We start from the raw sequence: 18,670 nt of genomic DNA on the forward strand, positions 1-18,670 counted from the left end.
TAAAACTCATAAAAATTATAAACATTAGTTTAAATTTATTAGAGACAGGAACTGGAGTCACATGGGACAGACTGCATTCGCGGTCCTCCACGCATGCCTTTTCCTTAAAACTCATAAAAATTATAAACATCATATTGAGTTTATTAGGGACAGGAACTGGAGTCACATGGGACAGACTGCATTCGCGGTCCTCCACGCATGCCTTTTCCTTAAAACTCATAAAAATTATAAACATTAGTTTAAATTTATTAGAGACAGGAACTGGAGTCACATGGGACAGACTGCATTCGCGGTCCTCCACGCATGCCTTTTCCTTAAAACTCATAAAAATTATAAACATCATATTGAGTTTATTAGGGACAGGAACTGGAGTCACATGGGACAGACTGCATTCGCGGTCCTCCACGCATGCCTTTTCCTTAAAACTCATAAAAATTATAAACATTAGTTTAAATTTATTAGAGACAGGAACTGGAGTCACATGAGACAGACTGCATTTGCGGTCCTCCACGCATGCCTTTTCCTTAAAACTCATAAAAATTATAAACATTAGTTTAAATTTATTAGAGACAGGAACTGGAGTCACATGGGACAGACTGCATTCGCGGTCCTCCACGCATGCATTTTCCTTAAAACTCATAAAAATTATAAACATCATATTAAGTTTATTAGGGACAGGAACTGGAGTCACATGGGACAGACTGCATTCGCGGTCCTCCACGCATGCCTTTTCCTTAAAATTCATAAAAATTATAAACATTAGTTTAAATTTATTAGAGACAGGAACTGGAGTCACATGGGACAGACTGCATTCGCGGTCCTCCACGCATGCCTTTTCCTTAAAACTCATAAAAATTATAAACATTAGTTTAAATTTATTAGAGACAGGAACTGGAGTCACATGGGACAGACTGCATTCGCGGTCCTCCACGCATGCCTTTTCCTTAAAACTCATAAAAATTATAAACATCATATTAAGTTTATTAGGGACAGGAACTGGAGTCACATGGGACAGACTGCATTCGCGGTCCTCCACGCATGCCTTTTCCTTAAAACTCATAAAAATTATAAACATTAGTTTAAATTTATTAGAGACAGGAACTGGAGTCACATGGAACAGACTGCATTCGCGGTCCTCCACGCATGCCTTTTCCTTAAAATTCATAAAAAATTTTAAACATCATATTAAGTTTATTAGGGACAGGAACTGGAGTCACATTCAAAAAAATTGCACGGATATGAACAAAAAACTATGACAAGAAAATGATAAATGAACAAAAATTGATATGTGGTTTCAAATTATCACATAGGTATAGAGTGGGAGAGAGAGGGAGAAAACATGAAAAGATCAGGGAGGATCAGGCTGATGGAAGGTCTCGTAGAACGGAGAATTGACAAAAACATGAACGAATTGTATGACAATAAAGAATTAAAGGAAAGAAAATAATTGTAGACAAGATTGAGCAACATTGAGGAACATAAGACATGAGGAATGATGAGCATAAGATTGAGAAACACGGATTAAGAAACACATTGAGGAACAAACGAAATTCTGGAACGCAACGATCAAGAGAGGGCGGGCGGAGAGGGCTTTGCTGGACAATGAAGTAGATTGGATCGGTGAGAAAAACGGAAAGAAGACATGAAGAGATAAGGGAGGATTAAGCTGAACCCTTTGGCTTCAAGCAATGAAGAAGAAGAATTCCAGCCAAGATTGAGCAACAAAATACACTTTAGAAGTGCGACGCGAAGATCAAGAAAGGGACGGGAAAAAGTTTTTTGCTGGATAACAAGAATATGGATGGTCCAAAAACCATAAATCATTACATACGCTCCTCGTTTGGCTCCAGAACGTCGGCTCCAGAAAGATCTTCCTGTTTGGGTTCTATCAACATGTTCGCTCCAGCAGGACCGTCCACATCAACGTTGTTGTCGGGGTCTTCGTTTTCTCCCGCCAGGAGATCTTCATATTCCCAATCAGAGTCGTACATTCCTTTCTCCGAATCGACGGTAGAATCGTAATCATCTTCAGAGCTATCCTCATCCGGGATTTCTCTTTCAGAAGTTTCCAAGTTTTGCGGGACGTCGAAGTCATCATCATCGAAAACGTCATGACTTCCCGAGACTTCAAAATCTTGGTACTCGTCCTCGTTAGGACTTTCTCGGCGGCTGGTTTCCTCCATCACATCATCTTCATCCAAATTGCCATTCCCCGACACTTCGAAATCTCGGTGCTCGTCATCAGGACTTTGTGGGCGGCTGGTTTTCTCCATCACATCATCTTCATACAAATTGCCAGTGTCCAGACCAGAGGGATCCTCGGCGTTCGGCTTTTTGAGATTCACCGCGGCGTTGGCTTTTTTCTGAGCCATTTTGAACTTTAGGACATCTTTCGCCAAAATTTTCGGAACGTCTTCCTCTTTTAAAAAATCTAATCCTCGTTCTCTGTCTAGTCGTCGTCTCATTGAGAAATATCCATTTACCTGAAATCAGTTTTTTAAAAGTAGAGAAATATCATTAAATTAAAAATCAGCACTTACGGAAATGAGATCAATTCCCACATTCTCCTTCATTCCAATTGCTTCAGCCACCGTCTTGATAAATACATTTTTCGAGTATTCCTCTTCCAGAGCTCTCATCGCGGGGGGAAGGGAATCAACGGTTTTCTCCCCCGAAAGATACTTTTTTAAGAGTCTCTCTCTGTTCTTATGCGCCAATGTTAGAATCTGAAATTTTTTGAAATTTATTAATTGGAATGATTTTAAATTATTGACTCACCGTGCTTGGAGCCATATTAAACTTTTTCGCCCATTCTTCAGCATCTGCTTTAGAAACGAATGGTTTCTCCACGAGTTTGGAATGCAATTCCGGCCTTTTGGGAGTTTGGCGAACAAGTCGAGATTTTCGTCCCGGGACCAAGCTCTTGTCACGAAGAAAGAGCTTGAGCTGAAAATTCAAACTATCATTATCAGTTTACCAACAAGTGACAGGTGCTGTTATAGGAACATAGAATTTGTTTGAATGGGGCTTGTAAGTTATGTAAGTGAATGAAATTCCGTATTTCACTAGGGGTTTTCATGTTTTGTACAGCGAGACTCATCAGTTACATGCGCTTTTAACACCACGTATTCTCTTATTTATACAAACTATCAATAAGACGAAACATACCTTCGTTTTCGACCAGCTGAGCATCCGTGCCAATTCCACATGTACTTCTTCTCGGTAATGGGGATTCTCCTCGAAAAATGTTTTGATAACTGGCAGAGCTTCTTCTGGGGTAAGAGCTGGTCCAACTGGACGAGGTACTTTTTTATACTGTAATATATGAATTTTATAACAAGGTCAAAGCTATAAATCAATTCTACCTCTTCGAGACCTGCTCTTACTCTTCGACGTTTCTCATTCCTCATCTTTCTTTCATACTCGGTCTCTTTTTGTTTTGCCAGGTGGTTTCGAATGAAGTGGCCCACCTCAAATACAATAATTAGTTATGTTTCTATTCAGCAAACTAACCTGATAACTCGTCAGATTTATCTCGTCGCCCCAGACTCTGCATTGTTCCGCTACAACCTTTTTGCCGTCCAATTCTTTCATCTTTTCATTCATGAAATTTCTTTGATGTTCAGTAAACCTGAACACTGGTTGTCTGTTTTCCTGAAAATGTAAAGTTTAAATTTCTGAATTATTGTTCAAAAACAAATTTTCATATCAGTTCATAAGTACTTAGGTACCAGTGATATAGATACCAGTGACATCAACTAAGCCAATTTTTTCATTTCCCATTCTCACCCGAACTCTCGCCTGACAATCTCTTTCGTATTTATACTTTCGCCTTTTTTCTTGTGCCGCGGCAAACTCCTCGGGTTTATCCTGCTTTTGTCTCCTTCTGATGAACCAGGCCGCCACCTTCAAATTATTTTTTTAAATGAAAGTTCATAATTTTCTGGAACTCACCCTCTCGTGCAAAACATTGAACTCCGTGGCCAGCTCTGTTTTTCGTTCCGTTGTTGGATTGGGATTTGTTTCAAACTCTGCCTCCAACTTCATTCTCATTTCAGGAGTGATCCGTTTTACTCTATCTGGGATTTCATTCTTCTTTCTCTCCCGTCTGAAGAATCGATTCACCTGAAATAAAATTTTTTATTCAAATAAACTTTTTTTTACACTAACCAAGCTCTTATTCATTTTCAACACTTTGGCTATTTTAGCTCTCATTTCTCGCGACGGGTTTTGAGTTTCCTTGAAGATTGCTATCAGTGTTTTTTTACCGACTGATTTTTGGTGTTCAGTCCTCTCAATAACTGGAGATCGTTCTCTGGGACGTTTTGGAGCACTCATTTTCTGTAAAAAGTATTGCAATTACAAAATTAAAAAAAAAATACTAACCTTTGGTGTGGGTTCTTCGAACTCTGATCCACTGGACTCAGCATCATCTTCTTCAGAATCAGACGGCGTTGGGAAGGAGAGATCTGCTTCACACTCTTCCATAAGACGAATTAACTCGTCTCGACTGAGTTCTCGATCTTTCTGAAAAATGACAATGCTGCTTTGATTCAACGTTAAATTCAACGTTCAACAAAATTTATATTCAAAATTAACCAGACATTTTGTCAGTATTGTGAATTTTGTTTTTAATGCCTTTTTTGTGTTTTTTTTTCGTTGGTTTGAATATAACATTCTATTAGCGTTTCAACACAGAAATAGCATCCAACACAATGCAAAACTAGGGCTAAAACTGCAAATTAATTTACTCATCTACATTATCATCTAATAATATACAGTGCCGTTCAAAAACCCATCATATTTTGCAACTTGCAGTGGAAAATTCGAGGGTGTGTCACAGTAAAACAAGTAGAACTCTATTTTTGTAGTTGACCAGTTTTTGTACGAGAACTCCCTAGCAAGTTACATATCGAAAAAGTAATGTCTTCCTCTAATCGATCCCTGTCAGTGCAAAATAGTGCGGTCTTTGAGCTGTCCACTTAAAATTACTATAGCTTCCAAGAGATAGCCTGTACAGAAACGCTGATAACTACAAAAACGGGGCCCTATTTTCGATTTGTATGTGCCATAAAATTTACTTTGTGGGAAACATTGTTTTACTATGATGCATTCTCAAAGTTGGAGACTTCCAACTGAAAAATACAAAATATGATACAATATTCCCCTTTTCTGTTCAAAATGTCTAACTTTTGTATCACTGATTGTTCCATACAATAATTTTTCTCAGTCGTGCAGATTGAAAAGACAGCTTTATTTTTGTAGTTGACGATTTTTTTGTATGAGCACTTTCAAAGGAGTTATACTCATTAAAGATGAGCAACAAAACTGGACTATTTCGCACTGAAATCGTTCGATTTGAGAGAAATTACTTTAATGATATGTAACTTTCTAGGTTTGTCTATACAAAAAAAATTTTCAACTTCAAAAACAAAGTTCGAGTTTTGATTTGTATGATTTGAAAAAAATCATTTTGTGGGATATCCTTAACACCAGGCCACATTTTCAACTGAAACTACCTAAATTGTATTTTCAATCTGAAAATGCAACTCACATGGGCTCGTCGATTGTTTTTCCGTCTTGGTTCTGGTGAACCATCTGATTCAGAACATGATGGAGAACTGTATGAGGGGGTGCGAGTCGAGCTCTTCTGGAATTATTCATGAATTTATTGAAACCATCCTGTCTGCCCCGCCTTCACTGGTTCATCCGGCTGCTCACTCCTCATTTACTTTCAAATGTGCCCGCATGCCAGAATATTCTAAAGCGGCGGTCGCGAAAGCACCCAAGTTCGGTTTTTTATATATATATTTATATATATATATACCTAAGAATGATGTAGTTTTCAAAAGGAAAGACAGGATCACGATCAAAATTATGCTGATATTATGTTTATTGATTGTGTTTTTTGACTGTCTAAGTGACTTACAGGTGCTTTTGGATTCTTTCGACACATTGGCTGTGGTGAATCATCTGAAGAGTCGGAGAGAGGCGACAAAACACGGTACGATGGCACATTTCGGCGGCGAGTGGAGCTCCTCTGAAATAATTTACGAATTTATTGAAAATTTGGTTACAAAAAGGAAAAAATTATCATGATAAAAATTATGCAGGCATTATGTTTGTTGGTTGTATTTTTCTCTGCTATCTCGCTGATATACAAACGTGGGATATCGTCTTAACGATTTGACTTACTGGAGTGTGCATTCCCTTGGCCGAATAGTGTGCCGGCAAAACATAATCAGGCGTTGGTGCCCGACGACGACGAGAAGATGATTGAACGCCACGACGGGTATGGGAGTTTCTCCGCTTTGGTTGCGGTGATCCACCAGATGATTCAGAAGATGATGATAGTAGACGGTTTGACGTGGATGGCACGTTTCCACGAGTCGAGCTCCTCTGAAATTATTATTACTGAATTCATAGAAAATGTAGTTATAAAAAGGGGAAAAATTGATGAAATTATGCGGATATGATGTCAGTGGGCTGTGTTTTTCTGTGACATCTCGCTAATACAGAAACGTGAACTTACGGAGTCGTGCATTCCGGTTTTCGAAGAGAGTGGTCGCAGATCATTATCGGACGATGGCGACCGACGACGAGTGATCGATTGGGCGTCACGGAGAGACGAGGTTCTCTGAATTTTTTCAACTTGGAAAATATCTATTTAGGTTAAAGACTCTATAACTAATAACTTGACTGTAAAAATGTGTTCTGTGTAAACTAATGCTTACCGGCATTGGAGATTCAGGATATTCGGAGGATTCGCAAATATTTTGTTGAGCAGACATCTGAAATACACAATCGTCCGCAAGAACTTAAACAAAAACAGAATGAGAAGAAATGGCAACGAAAAAAAGCTATGTAATCCGTGAGACCTCTTCCATCTTATAATTATTTGTCAATGGTCCCTCCATTTTCTTGTCCTCAGGAGGAGAGAGCGCTTGTATAATTCTTCTTTGCGTTGCTGGGAAGATTAAACTAAAACAATGCATTAGCACCCAACATATTTTTATAATTGCAGCCTACTAAATACAAACAAAAGGGTAACGGTGCCTATAGGACAAGCCAGTTGTACCAATTAGCAATATTTTGGTAAAATAAATTAATAATTCCTAACAAAAGCAAGAAAAACACATTTTCTGCTAAAAAAAGTGTTTCAAAAATGCAAAAACTGACAAAAAATGAAGTGGACTCAATTATAAAATAGAAAAAAAGATCGGGTGAAATATCTAAACTAACATTTTGCTAGAAAAACACTTTGCTGCTGAGAATGAAAGTTTTTGGTATATATGTACAACGGCTGAAGATACTGAGCAGATGTTGCAAAGGCCTCCCGCAGCGACTACCAAAATACAGAGAAGAAATATATTCTTTTTTTTCCTTGACTCAAATAAATTCCATCTCACAAAATCTTTAGCTATGGAAGCTAAGAAAAAACCAGCTACATTCATTCTAATTTCAATTCTTAGCCAGTTTACATACATAAAAATACTACGCAAAAAGAAGGGCAACGTCGATTGACAGAAGGTGGTCAAAATGTAGTAAAAACGAAGACACTGAGAGAAACGAGAAAAAGAGAGTCAGTTCGGGAAAGAGACATAGAGAAAAAAATTGAGCGAAGGACCGCCGGGTTTTGAATGCATACACATTGCCTCCTTTCTTAACAAAAACCATTTAATGAACAGACGTGTGCGCCTCCGCCGCGTTTTCTCTAGACAACGAAGGAAAATGACGAACAAGGGGAAAGGTTCGGGAAAAGGGAAAAAATTTTATTATACCCATATTTTTCTTTCACTTTATGTGCTTTTCATTATCATGGTGCCTCCGACGCATAGTTCTGTCGGTTTGTCTTTCAGTCAAGTAGCATGTTAAATTCAATGGGCGCATTTCAATTTTCAGAGCAAAAAAAACAGAACTCGTGCGTATTTGATGCTTATCAATTTTGCAAATAAGAAAAGAGGACGTGAAACACATAGAGAGGTTTATGAGAAGACAGTCGTTCACCTCCCAGCCATCGTTATCTCTCTTCAATGCCTTGGCCTCCCTTCTGATCAATCCTTTGGTGAACCTTGGACGGGTGGTTTCCTTCTTGCTTGTCTCTTTCAAAGAGTAATAGACGGTTAGAAACATGGAGAAGTGGCTTCCTCACCACTCTTAGATGATTATGACTGAACTAATAACGTCTTTGCTGATTCGAAGATGAAAAAGTGTATGTTCATTGGGAAATAGAAATAGAAAAAAATAGAAGTAATTTAAATGACAAAAAGGAAAGTATTCATGTTACCGTAAAAAACTGTAATAGAAGCGCACCCTGAAAAGCAGTTTCAATAATAGTGGCGCTCCCTCTAATAGAGGCGCCCCCTCAATACGTTTGAAATGGTTTTCTGGTTTTCAATCATTCTTTTTCAAAGTTCGTAAGAAAAACAAAAATAAAACCCAATTTTTTCGTTCAAAGTATTTCAAATTTGGAGTTTTTGTTCAATTTTGTCAGAGAAAACGTTGGTTTGGCTGATCCCTGTAATATAGGCGCACTTGCAAACAAAGGTTGAAAAATAGAGGCGCATGCGCTTCTATTACAGTTTTACAATATATTTCACTATTACAGTTTTACAATATATATATATTTCAGCGAACCAGAAACCAAATGAAAAGAAAAGGAAACTGGAGCGGATAACGAATCGGGATTCATCAGATTAGTCGAATATTCTTCACTTCACGTGCTCTATATTCCATAGCTTTCTTCATGCATAGTGGACGTCATCATTGTTTTCAGATTTCCACCTGATCTCTTTCTCTGCGTCTATCGACTACGTTTCTAGTATAAAAGGCAACTCCTGCCTTACGAAAATCATTCTGCATCTTACTCCCCCTTCTCCCTGGCGACGCAATGAGCGCGTCGCCTCCTATGTTATCTACTGATTATTTTTGAATTCTAATATTTTATTTTATTTTTACGGGTTCTTGTGCCGGTTGAAAAAGTAAGTTGAAATTCATGCTGAACCAAACAAATGGAAATTCTTTCATTCAAACCAGCTCTTTCCAAAAATACATATTTGTGACTACAAATTTTTGTAGAAAACTTCATTGGAATACGTTGTCCAACTCCACTGTCGACCCTTGCGGAAGACATCTCACCATTGAAATTTGGAGTGTATGCGACACTTCTTGTCACCACGAAGATGGTAAGGGAATTTAGTTTATTGTAGTAATTTGGTCAGTGTAAAATGGTCAGTGTAGTTTGTCACTGTAATTGGTTGGTCTCTGTGATGACTTAGTTGGCGGATCCTAGGCCACGATTTCTTTGGACATGGACATCCTTTCGGTTACTGTAGCGCCACCGTACCTATCTGTGAGAGAATAATTTATTTGTTGTTACAGTAATCAACAATGGGTGCATCGAGAAAAAGACGGAATCATCAGCTCACCCGCTCAGTTCAGATGCCACCCCCTCCGATTCAAAATGCGCCAGTAAAATAGTCATGCAGTCAATTGTGGTGTGTGGTCAACCGTTGGATCATTCAATGTTTTTTTTTTGAAACTTAATAACACCTTAAGTTTCGTTTAAAAAAGAAAAAAATAAACATTTTAATCCCCCGCTCGTCTGGCTATTTTCAGGCTATTAAAGGGAATAGAAGGAACGATATGGGAACGGAACTGCTACTGAAACTTGGCAAAATGACAAAAATGTATAAATAATACAGAACAAAGGTAGAGCACAATTTTTGTTGTTGACGATTTTTTTGTACGGACACTCCCCGTGAGAGTTATAGTTATTTCAAAAAGAAACGTTACATGTGTACCTCTACTAACTATTTATAACTAGAAGATAATCCTATTTAGCATACAATGTTATTTGGATTACTGATTGTTGCCACTTGGATGAATACCCGGTTGAGAAAAATTTGAAAAATAGCTATATTTTGAAAATTTTTATTAACGAAAACTGGTGTAAACATAAAAAATATTAAAATCTTGAAAAATTGCACAGATATGACAGAAAAACAAATGACCAGAAGAACTGTACCCGAACAAAAAAAATTAAAACATGATTTCAAATAACAATAAGGAAAGACGTAAAATATGAATGGGATTGATAAGTAGGGGATTTAAAGTCGACAAGATTGAGGAGAAAAAAATCAGAGATAGTTGTGATAGAAAAGAGAGAGAAAGCAAGAATAGGTAAGGGAGGATCAGGCTGAACCATTTGGTTGAAAGTCCTTACAGGGCGGAGAATGGACTGAAAAAGAGCAAATATATGTTTCAGAAAGACAAAAAAAACAACGTAATGTGCGGCGAGTATCAAGAGAGGGACATTGGCTTCGCTGGACTATCAGGTAGATGGGATAGGTCAGAAAGATTGGAAATAAGAGTGAGGAACATAAGACATTCTGGTAACGGGTGACGAGTATCAATAGAGGGACGGGTGGAGAGAGCTTCGCTGAACTATCAAGTAGATAGGAGTGGTCAGAAAAATGGAGAGAACACATGAAGAGAATAGGGAGGATCAGGCTGAACCGTTTGGTTTTAAGCATTGAAGAAGAAGAATTGCAGCCAACATTGAGCAACAAAATAAATTTTAGAAATGGGACACGAAGATCAAGAGAGGGACGAGAAAAAGTGTTTTGCTGGACAACAATGGTCCAAAAACCATGAATCATTGCATACGCTCCCCGTTTGGCTCCAGAACGTCGGCTCCAGAAAGATCCTCCTGTTTGGGTTCCATCAAGATGTTGGCTCCAGCAAGAACGTCGAGATTGTTGTCATGGTATTCGTTTTCTCCCGCGAGGAGATCTTCATATTTCCAATCTGAGTCGTACATTCCTGCCTCCGAATCGACTGTAGAATCGTAATCATCTTCAGAGCTATCCTCAACCGGGATTTCTCTTTCAGACGTTGCCAAGTTTTGCGGGGCGTCGAAGTCATCATAATCGAAAACGTCATGATTTCCCGAGACTTCAAAATCTTGGTGCTCGTCCTGGTCAGGACTTCCTCGACCGCTGCTTTCCTCCATCTCACCATCTTCATCGAAATCGCCATTCTCCTGACCATCGGGATCCTCATGATCTGACTCTTCAGATTCCACCGCGGCGTTGGTTTTTTTCTGGCGCTTCTTGAACTTTAGGACATCTTTTGACAAAATTTTTGGAACGTCTTCCTCTTTGATAAGATTTAATCCTCGTTCTCTGTCAAGTCTTCTTCTCATTGAGAAATAGCCATTTACCTGAAATCAGCTTTTTAAAAGTAAAGAAACATCATTAACTTAAAAAATCAGAACTTACGCTAACGAGCTCAATTCCGACGTTTTCTTTTATTTCAATTGCTGCAGCCACTGACTCGATGAAGACGTTCTTGGAGTACTCCTCTTCAAGCATTTTCATCTGGGGTGGAAGGGAATCCAGGGTTTTCTCTCCCGAAAGATACTTTTTTAAGAGTCTCTCTCGGAGCTTATGCGCCAATGAAAGAATCTGAATTTTTTCGAATATTATTAGTTGGAAAGATTTTAATTAATTGACTCACCGTGTTTGGCGTCATAATGAGCTGTTTCGCCCATTCTTCAGCATCTGCTTTAGAAACGAATGGCTTTTGCTCAAATTTTGATTCAAATCCAGCATTGCCAACCTGGGCTTTTCTTCTTTCCTGCACTTTTCTTCTTCCAACTAAACCCTTGTCACGAAGAAAGTGTTTGAGCTGAAAATTCAAATTACTATTATCGCTAAACAGATGCTGTTAGAATAACATAAAATTCGTTCGATTGGTTCTCTTAGGTTAAATCGGTAAAATTCCGTACGGTTTTTCATGTTTTCAATTGTGAGACTCATTACATGCGTTTTTAACACCAATTATTCTCCAATTATTAATAATTATAAATGAGACAAAACATACCTTCGATTTGGACCAGTTGAGTATCTGTGCCAATGAACCATCTTCCTCCTGTCGGTAGTTTGGATTTGCGTCGAAAAAGTTTTTGACAATTGGCAGGGCTTCATCTGCACTAAGAGGTGGCCCAGCTGGTCGAGGGATTTTTTTGTGCTGTAATACAAGAAGATTATAACGAGATTAGTGCTAAAAATCAATTTTACCTCTTCTAGACCTTCCTTTACTCTTCTTTTTTTGTCGTGTCTGATCCGTGTCTCGTAGGATGGCTCTCTTTGTCTTCTTAAGTGTTTCCGGATGTAGTGGCTCACCTCAAATACAATAATCAGATATGTCTTTATCGTGCTTTCTAACCTGATAACTCGTCAGATTTATCTCATCGCCCCACTTTCGGCACTGTTCCACAGCAGCCTCTTTGCCCTCCACCTCTTTCATCTTTTCATTCATAAAATTTCTCTGTTCTTCAGTGAACCTGAACGCCGGCTGTCTGTTTTGCTGGAAATTTTAAGTTGAAATTTCTGGATTATTGTTCAAAAACAAGTTTTCAGATGCGTATCTGTTCATAAAGAGCAGTGACACTAATTAAACCCATTTGTTCATTTTCCATTCTCACCTGAATTCTCATCTGATGATCTCTTTCGTTTTTATAAATTCGCCTTTTTTCTTGCGCTGCGGCAAACTCCTCGGGTTTATACTGCTTTTGTCTTCTTCTGATGAACCAGGCCGTCACCTTCAAATTATTTTTTTAATGAAAATTCATCATTTCCTGGAACTCACTCTCTCGTGCAAAACATTGAATTCCGTGGCCAGCTCTGTTTTTCGTTCAGTTGTTGGATTCGGATTTGTTTCAAACTCTGCCTCCAACTTCATTCTCATTTCAGGAGAGATACGTTTCACTCTTTCTGGAATTTCGGACTTCTTTCTCTCCCTTCTGAAGAATCGAGCCACCTGAAATAAAATTGTTTAATCTAACGAACTTTTTGTTATGTTACAATTACCAAGCTCTTGTTCATTTTCAGCACTTCTGCTATTTTTGCTCTCATTTCTAGAGAAGGGTTTTCAGTTTCCTTAAAGATTCCCATCAGTGTTTTTTTCCCAACTGCTATCTGATGTTTGGTTCTTTTTATTATCGGAGACCGTTGTCTTTGTCGTTTCGCACTACTTTTCTTTTTCGGGCTTGTCTTATTTTTCTGTAAAAACGTAATACAATAAAACTTTTTTTGAAAAATTACTGACCTTTGGAGTGGGGTCTTCGAATTCTGAACCACTGGACTCTTCGTCATCACTTTCAAAGTTTTCTCCTTCAGAATCAGATGGCGTTGGGGAAGAGGGGTCGGCTTCACACTCTTCCATAAGTCGAATCAACTCGTCTCGAGTGAGTTCTCGGTCCTGCTAAAAATGTCAATATGCCTTTGTGTTAACGTTGCTTAAAAGTTTAAAATACAAAATTAATATTAAAACTTGACCAGAAATTTTCTCAATATTGTGAATTTGTTAGTGTTTTTTCACTGATTCAAATAAAAATCTCCCTCTAACGTTTTAGCTTAACACTATTATCCAACGTAGCGCAGAGCTACTACCTAAACTACAAATTTATTCACTTATTTCTTATATTATCTACAATACCGTCCAATACACAATACAAGTACTACAATATACAGTACCGGCCAAAAACACCATGTTCTGCCTATTTCAGTTGAAAATTTTCAGTTGAAAAAAAATTCAATTTTGTAGTTGGCATTTTTTTGTGCGAACACTTCCTAGCAAGTTACATGTCGCAAAAGTTATTTCTCCCTCAAATCTATCCATTTCAGTGCGATTTTTGAGCTGTCTACACAAAAAAGTTGATAATTACAAAAACGTAGCTCTATATTCGATCTGTGTGATCCATGAATATTAACTTTGTGAGAAAAGTTGTTTTACTATGATGCAATCTCAAATTTGAACATAAAAAATAGAGTTCTATTTTTGTAGTTGCCAAGGGAGTTATAGTCATTTCGGATGGGCAGCTCAAAAATTACAGTGCTGTTCTGCACTGGAATTAATTGATTTGAATGAGTGCTAAGGAGTGCCTATAAATAATTGTCAACTACAAATACAAAGCTCGGGTTTTGGTTTGTATGATTTAAGAAATTAATTTTTTGGGACCATCAGTGATACTAGGCCACATTTTTAAAGTTTCCATTCACATTTTCCACTAAAGTTACCTAAATTGTGTTGTAGAGCAGATAATGCGACTTACATGTGCTTCCTGATTTCTTCTCCGCGTTGGTTCCGGTGAAACATCCGAGTCAGAACATGATGGATGGCAGTATGAGGGGGATAACAAATTTCTGCGCGTCGAGCTTTTCTGGAAATATTTGTGAAATTATTGAAAATGTAGTTATCAAAAGGAATAAAAGGTATTGATCAAAATTATGCTTATATGTTGATTGTGGGTTGTGTTTTCAAACTGATTAAGTGGCTTACAGGTGTATTTGGATTCTTTCGACGCATTGGTTGTGGTGATTCATCTGAAGAGTCTGTGAGTGGTGATAAAACTCGGTACAATGGTACAACTCGGCGGCGAGTGGAGCTCCTCTGAAATAATTTATGAATTTATTGAAAACTTTATTACAAAAGGAAAAAATGATCATGATCAAAATTATGCGGACATGATGTTTGTTGGTTGTATTTTTCTCTGCTATCTCGCTGATATACAAACGTGGGATATCGTCTTGACGATTTGACTTACTGGAGTGTGCGTTCCCTTCGCCGAATAGTGTGCCGGCAAAACATAATCAGGCGTTGGTGCCCGACGACGACGAGAAGATGATTGGACGTCACGACGGGAAGATGTTTTCTGAAATTATATTTTAGTTTGAAAAACAATAATTTTGATAATCGGACTCTATAAAATGTGTTTTCGAGCTGTTAATGTCACTTACAGTTGTTTTTTGAATCTTTCTTCGTTTTGGTTCCGGTGATCCTTCCGAAGATTCCGAAGATTCAGAAGATGATGACGGTAGGCGGTTTGAGGTGGATGGCACGTTTCGGCGATTGGAGCGTCTCTGAAATTATTTATGAGTTTATTGAAAAAGCAAAGTCGATCTTGATCAAAGTTATGCAAACATGATGCTTGTGGGTCCATCAATGACCGGTTTTCACAAAGATCGCGATGATACACAAACGTGGACTTACTGAGACGTGCACGTTTCTTGAAGAGTTTGGTGGCAGACCATTATCCGGCGATGGTGAAAGACGAATAGAGGTCGGCTGGGCGCCACGAAGAGCAGAAATTCTCTGAAATATTTTTTTCTAAATAATTATTTTGATTATTACTTCATAATTTATAACTTGTTTATAAAAAATAAGTTCTGTAAAAGAAAAATGCTTACCGGCATTGGAGATTTGGAAGAGTCGCAAATGTTTTGTTGTTGAGACATCTGAAATACTCAATAGTTGAAAGACACTTGAACAAAAACAGGGTGAGAAGTGATAGAACCGAAAAAATGTGTGTAATACGCGAGACATCATTCATTTTCTAATTTTATGTCAATGACCTATCCGTTTTCCTGTTTTTAGAAGGAATAAAAATGTATCAGCCAAAAAAAATTGACGAAAATGGTGTAAGCAGTGCCAACTTGCGGTGGGAGGCAGTTATTAAATAGAAAAAAAGGTCGGTTTAAGTACCTAAAAAACACTTTGGTAGAAAATTGATTTTACCCAAAAAAATGAAGATTCTTGGTATAGGTTTCGCGAAAAAGTAGTGGTTGTAAAAATGTACAACGGTCGCAGCGACTGTTGTTGCGAATGTCTGCCCTACATACCTACTCACAAAAAATGTTTTTTTTTGCTTGACTCAATTAAATTCATCTACACAGTTTTTCGCTAAGTGAGCTAATAAAAAAAACCATACTTACTGTGATTTCAATTCTCAGCCAGTTCACTGACTATGCATGTAAAAATTACGCAAAAAGGAAGGGCAACGTTGATTGACAGAAAGTGGTGAAAATGTAGTAGAAAAGAAGACAGTGAGAGAGCGAAAAAGAGAGAGTAAATTCCGGAAAGAGACATAGAGAAAAAATTGACCGAAGGACCGCCGGGTTTTGAATGCAAACACTATGCCTCCCGTCTCATCCAAAACCAAAGAAGAGGACAGACGGGTGCGCCTCCGCCGCGTTTTCTCTAGGCAATGAAAGAAAAGGAAAAATGTGGAAAAGGTTATTATTTTTTTTCTCTTTATGTGTTTTTTATTATCGTGGTGCCTCCAACGCAAAACTGGTGCGTATCTGATGGGTATCGATTTTGCAAATAAAAAAAAAGGACGTGAAATACGTCGAGATAACCATGCGGGGCAGTTGCTCACCTCCCATTCATCGTGGTCTCTCTACAATGGCTTGGTCAACCTTGGGCGGGCGATTATCTTTGCTTTGTGTCTTTCTCGAAGAGTAATAGACGGTTAGAAAGAAGTGGCTTCCTCACCACTCTTAAATGATTATGACTGAACTAAAACGTATTGCTGATTCGGAGGTGGAAAAGTGTATATTTATTGGAAATAGACTGAAGTAGTAAAAATGACAGAAGGAAAAGTATTTTTGTTGTATAATTTTTTTGTGTTCAGAAGGTAAAAATTTCATGACTTTCTTAGGAGATAGGGGACCCTCAGATGACCTTCATATTGACGGCCTTGTTATTTTGATGAATGTGGGACTAAACGTCACGGATTTCAGTTTGCAGTGAAGTGAAATCAGGGAAGTTCACAATAGTGAGATACACCAGTCTGAAAATAAACTTTTGGTAGGTTTCAATTTCAGCCCTTTATTATGTTATGCTTAATAACTATTAAAAAGAAACCGAAGTTCTTGCAGTTAAGGTAAAAAAGAAATTATTTGAGTTCGATGGAGTCCTCTAAGTTACAGATACATCAATAAATGGAGTATTCAAAAGCTTCTTAATATCATTTTCAAGCGTTTTGAGATATTATTTACTATCGAACCATTTATTACTTGATTTGCAGCTTTGTCAAAGAAACTTGCACTAGTACTATGTCGCAATCTCACATCAGAACATATTCCTTATCTATAACATTTTTACATCAAGCATGAACTTGTTGTATGACACATAAATAAAATTACTGCAGAAGTTCTCTGATTATTTTATTTAATAAAGCGTTTTCACAAACCATCGTGTCATTTTTTATCTTCTGATTATTAGCCTGCAGAAAAGCTTCAAAAAACGTTATCAAACATGGGTATTTTTTTACCAAAAATAGGCATTTTTTTCAAAAACCATTGGTTTGATTCTTATTGAGTCTCTTAGTTTTGTTACCCGGTATTTAAATCTCAAATGAGACATTTTCGAAAAACAATAGTTCGTTTTATGGTCTTTACGACTTCACAAATTGACGTTTCTTCTTTGTGGAACATTCTCATTGTTTTCATAGCATGGTGATAAATAAATCACTAGAAAACCCTAGTCGAATCAACTCATAAAATTGAAATCAAAGAAAAAGTGCGACTACCGACTAATAAAATGAAAGTTCCGTGACGATCGAGACAGGTTTCCTTGTTATTCTTTGATAAATGTGTCTATTTTAATGTGTTTTCACGCTTTTTCAGAGCTATCAATCTTATCAGGGATTCAATCAATCGTATCTTTTGGCTTTGGGGTTTTGGGGTATAAAAAGAACTCTCATTTCTAGATAATCATCTTGCATTTTACTCCTTTCTCCAAGACGCAGTGTGTATGCGTCGCCACAGTATTATATTCCCCTGCTTTTTTTAGAATTATTGTTTATTTTTATTTTGTGGATATTATGAAGCAGTGAGTTGAATTTATTTTACTGAAGATCATCTTTTTTTCTATACCAATATCAGTTAAAATTGTTTAGTTTTCTAGAAAAATAACGTTGTAGTATTCATATATAATATTTTCTTTATTTTCTCTGAAGGATATTTAACTAAATCTGTCATCACGTGTATCTTAGTCAGTTTCAGTAAGATTAGTGGAATCTCAATAACATCAGAAAGATCGTGATTTTCTCTACCGATATTAATTGAACGTTTTTGATTTACTTGAAAAAAAGTGGTCCAAAACTTCAAATTTTCCCATAACTTGATTTCAAACAGAAACATACATGTTGTAATTCAACACAGCCTAACAGCTTATGTAAAAACTCTTGTTTTCCCTTAGCCAATTATTTTTTTCAGAATTTTCCGACGGATGTCAAACGACCCGAATGAATTGTAACCAGGTGCTGCCTGAAACAGTTCTAATTTTTTATGTTTTTTTTCTGAATTATTCGTTCAAAATACGGTAACCAGAAAAACTGTTTTAGTAATAAAGTATTCGTTCCCACAACTCAGAAAACTTAAATTTAGGGTAACAAATCAGAAATCTGAAATCAGAAGTCTGCTTTCAGTAATGTTATGCGATTATAGAGGACCTATTGTCTCCGCGTAAATCGACACATAGAGATTTGAATCTCTTAAATCGTCACTAGATGATAGCTCTGTAAGTCGACCGAGTTGACGGTTCCTAGGCCAGTGACTTTTTTCTTACCGATTTCAAGAATATAGGAGTTTTTGTCAGTGTAAGATGGTCAGCGTAGTTTGCCACTGTAATTGGTTAGTCTGTGTGATGGTCTAGGGCTTGAATTCTTTGCATGGCCGCATTTTTTGAAATTCTAGACCACCGTGCCAATCAGAAAATTCGCTTTGAGCTGAATTTCCTTCTCAAAAAATTTTAACCAATAAAAAAAATAAACATTTATTTTCCATAATATATACATAAAATAGCTGCGGGTCCTCTC

The 18,670-nt window shown here is 37.4% G+C and overlaps 2 protein-coding genes across 2 annotated transcripts; both read right to left on the reverse strand.

Moving 5' to 3' along the window:
* Window positions 1-1,823: 1,823 nt before the first annotated feature.
* GCK72_025954 (uncharacterized protein) lies at window positions 1,824-8,133 on the reverse strand (the record flags this gene model as incomplete). The annotated part of the gene is made up of 16 exons (XM_053736575.1): window positions 1,824-2,483; window positions 2,541-2,726; window positions 2,779-2,946; window positions 3,169-3,315; window positions 3,366-3,470; window positions 3,514-3,654; window positions 3,790-3,906; window positions 3,955-4,125; window positions 4,171-4,341; window positions 4,387-4,527; window positions 5,555-5,650; window positions 5,930-6,040; window positions 6,196-6,399; window positions 6,533-6,637; window positions 6,735-6,791; window positions 8,008-8,133. 16 exons carry the CDS (start codon window positions 8,131-8,133, stop codon window positions 1,824-1,826), a joined length of 2,706 nt encoding a protein of 901 aa, XP_053580141.1.
* A 2,524-nt stretch (window positions 8,134-10,657) lies between these two features.
* Window positions 10,658-15,302, reverse strand: GCK72_025955 (uncharacterized protein; the record flags this gene model as incomplete). Its single annotated transcript, XM_053736576.1, has 16 exons — window positions 10,658-11,224; window positions 11,283-11,468; window positions 11,521-11,691; window positions 11,887-12,033; window positions 12,084-12,188; window positions 12,232-12,372; window positions 12,491-12,607; window positions 12,655-12,825; window positions 12,876-13,067; window positions 13,114-13,269; window positions 14,120-14,227; window positions 14,347-14,457; window positions 14,612-14,719; window positions 14,805-14,927; window positions 15,058-15,159; window positions 15,255-15,302. The coding sequence occupies 16 exons, from the start codon at window positions 15,300-15,302 to the stop codon at window positions 10,658-10,660; spliced, it is 2,553 nt and encodes an 850-aa protein (XP_053580142.1).
* Between the last annotated feature and the right edge of the window lie 3,368 nt (window positions 15,303-18,670).

Source organism: Caenorhabditis remanei, chromosome X (genome assembly GCF_010183535.1).
Source record: "Caenorhabditis remanei strain PX506 chromosome X, whole genome shotgun sequence".
In the NCBI taxonomy this organism is placed as follows: Eukaryota; Metazoa; Nematoda; class Chromadorea; order Rhabditida; family Rhabditidae; genus Caenorhabditis; species Caenorhabditis remanei.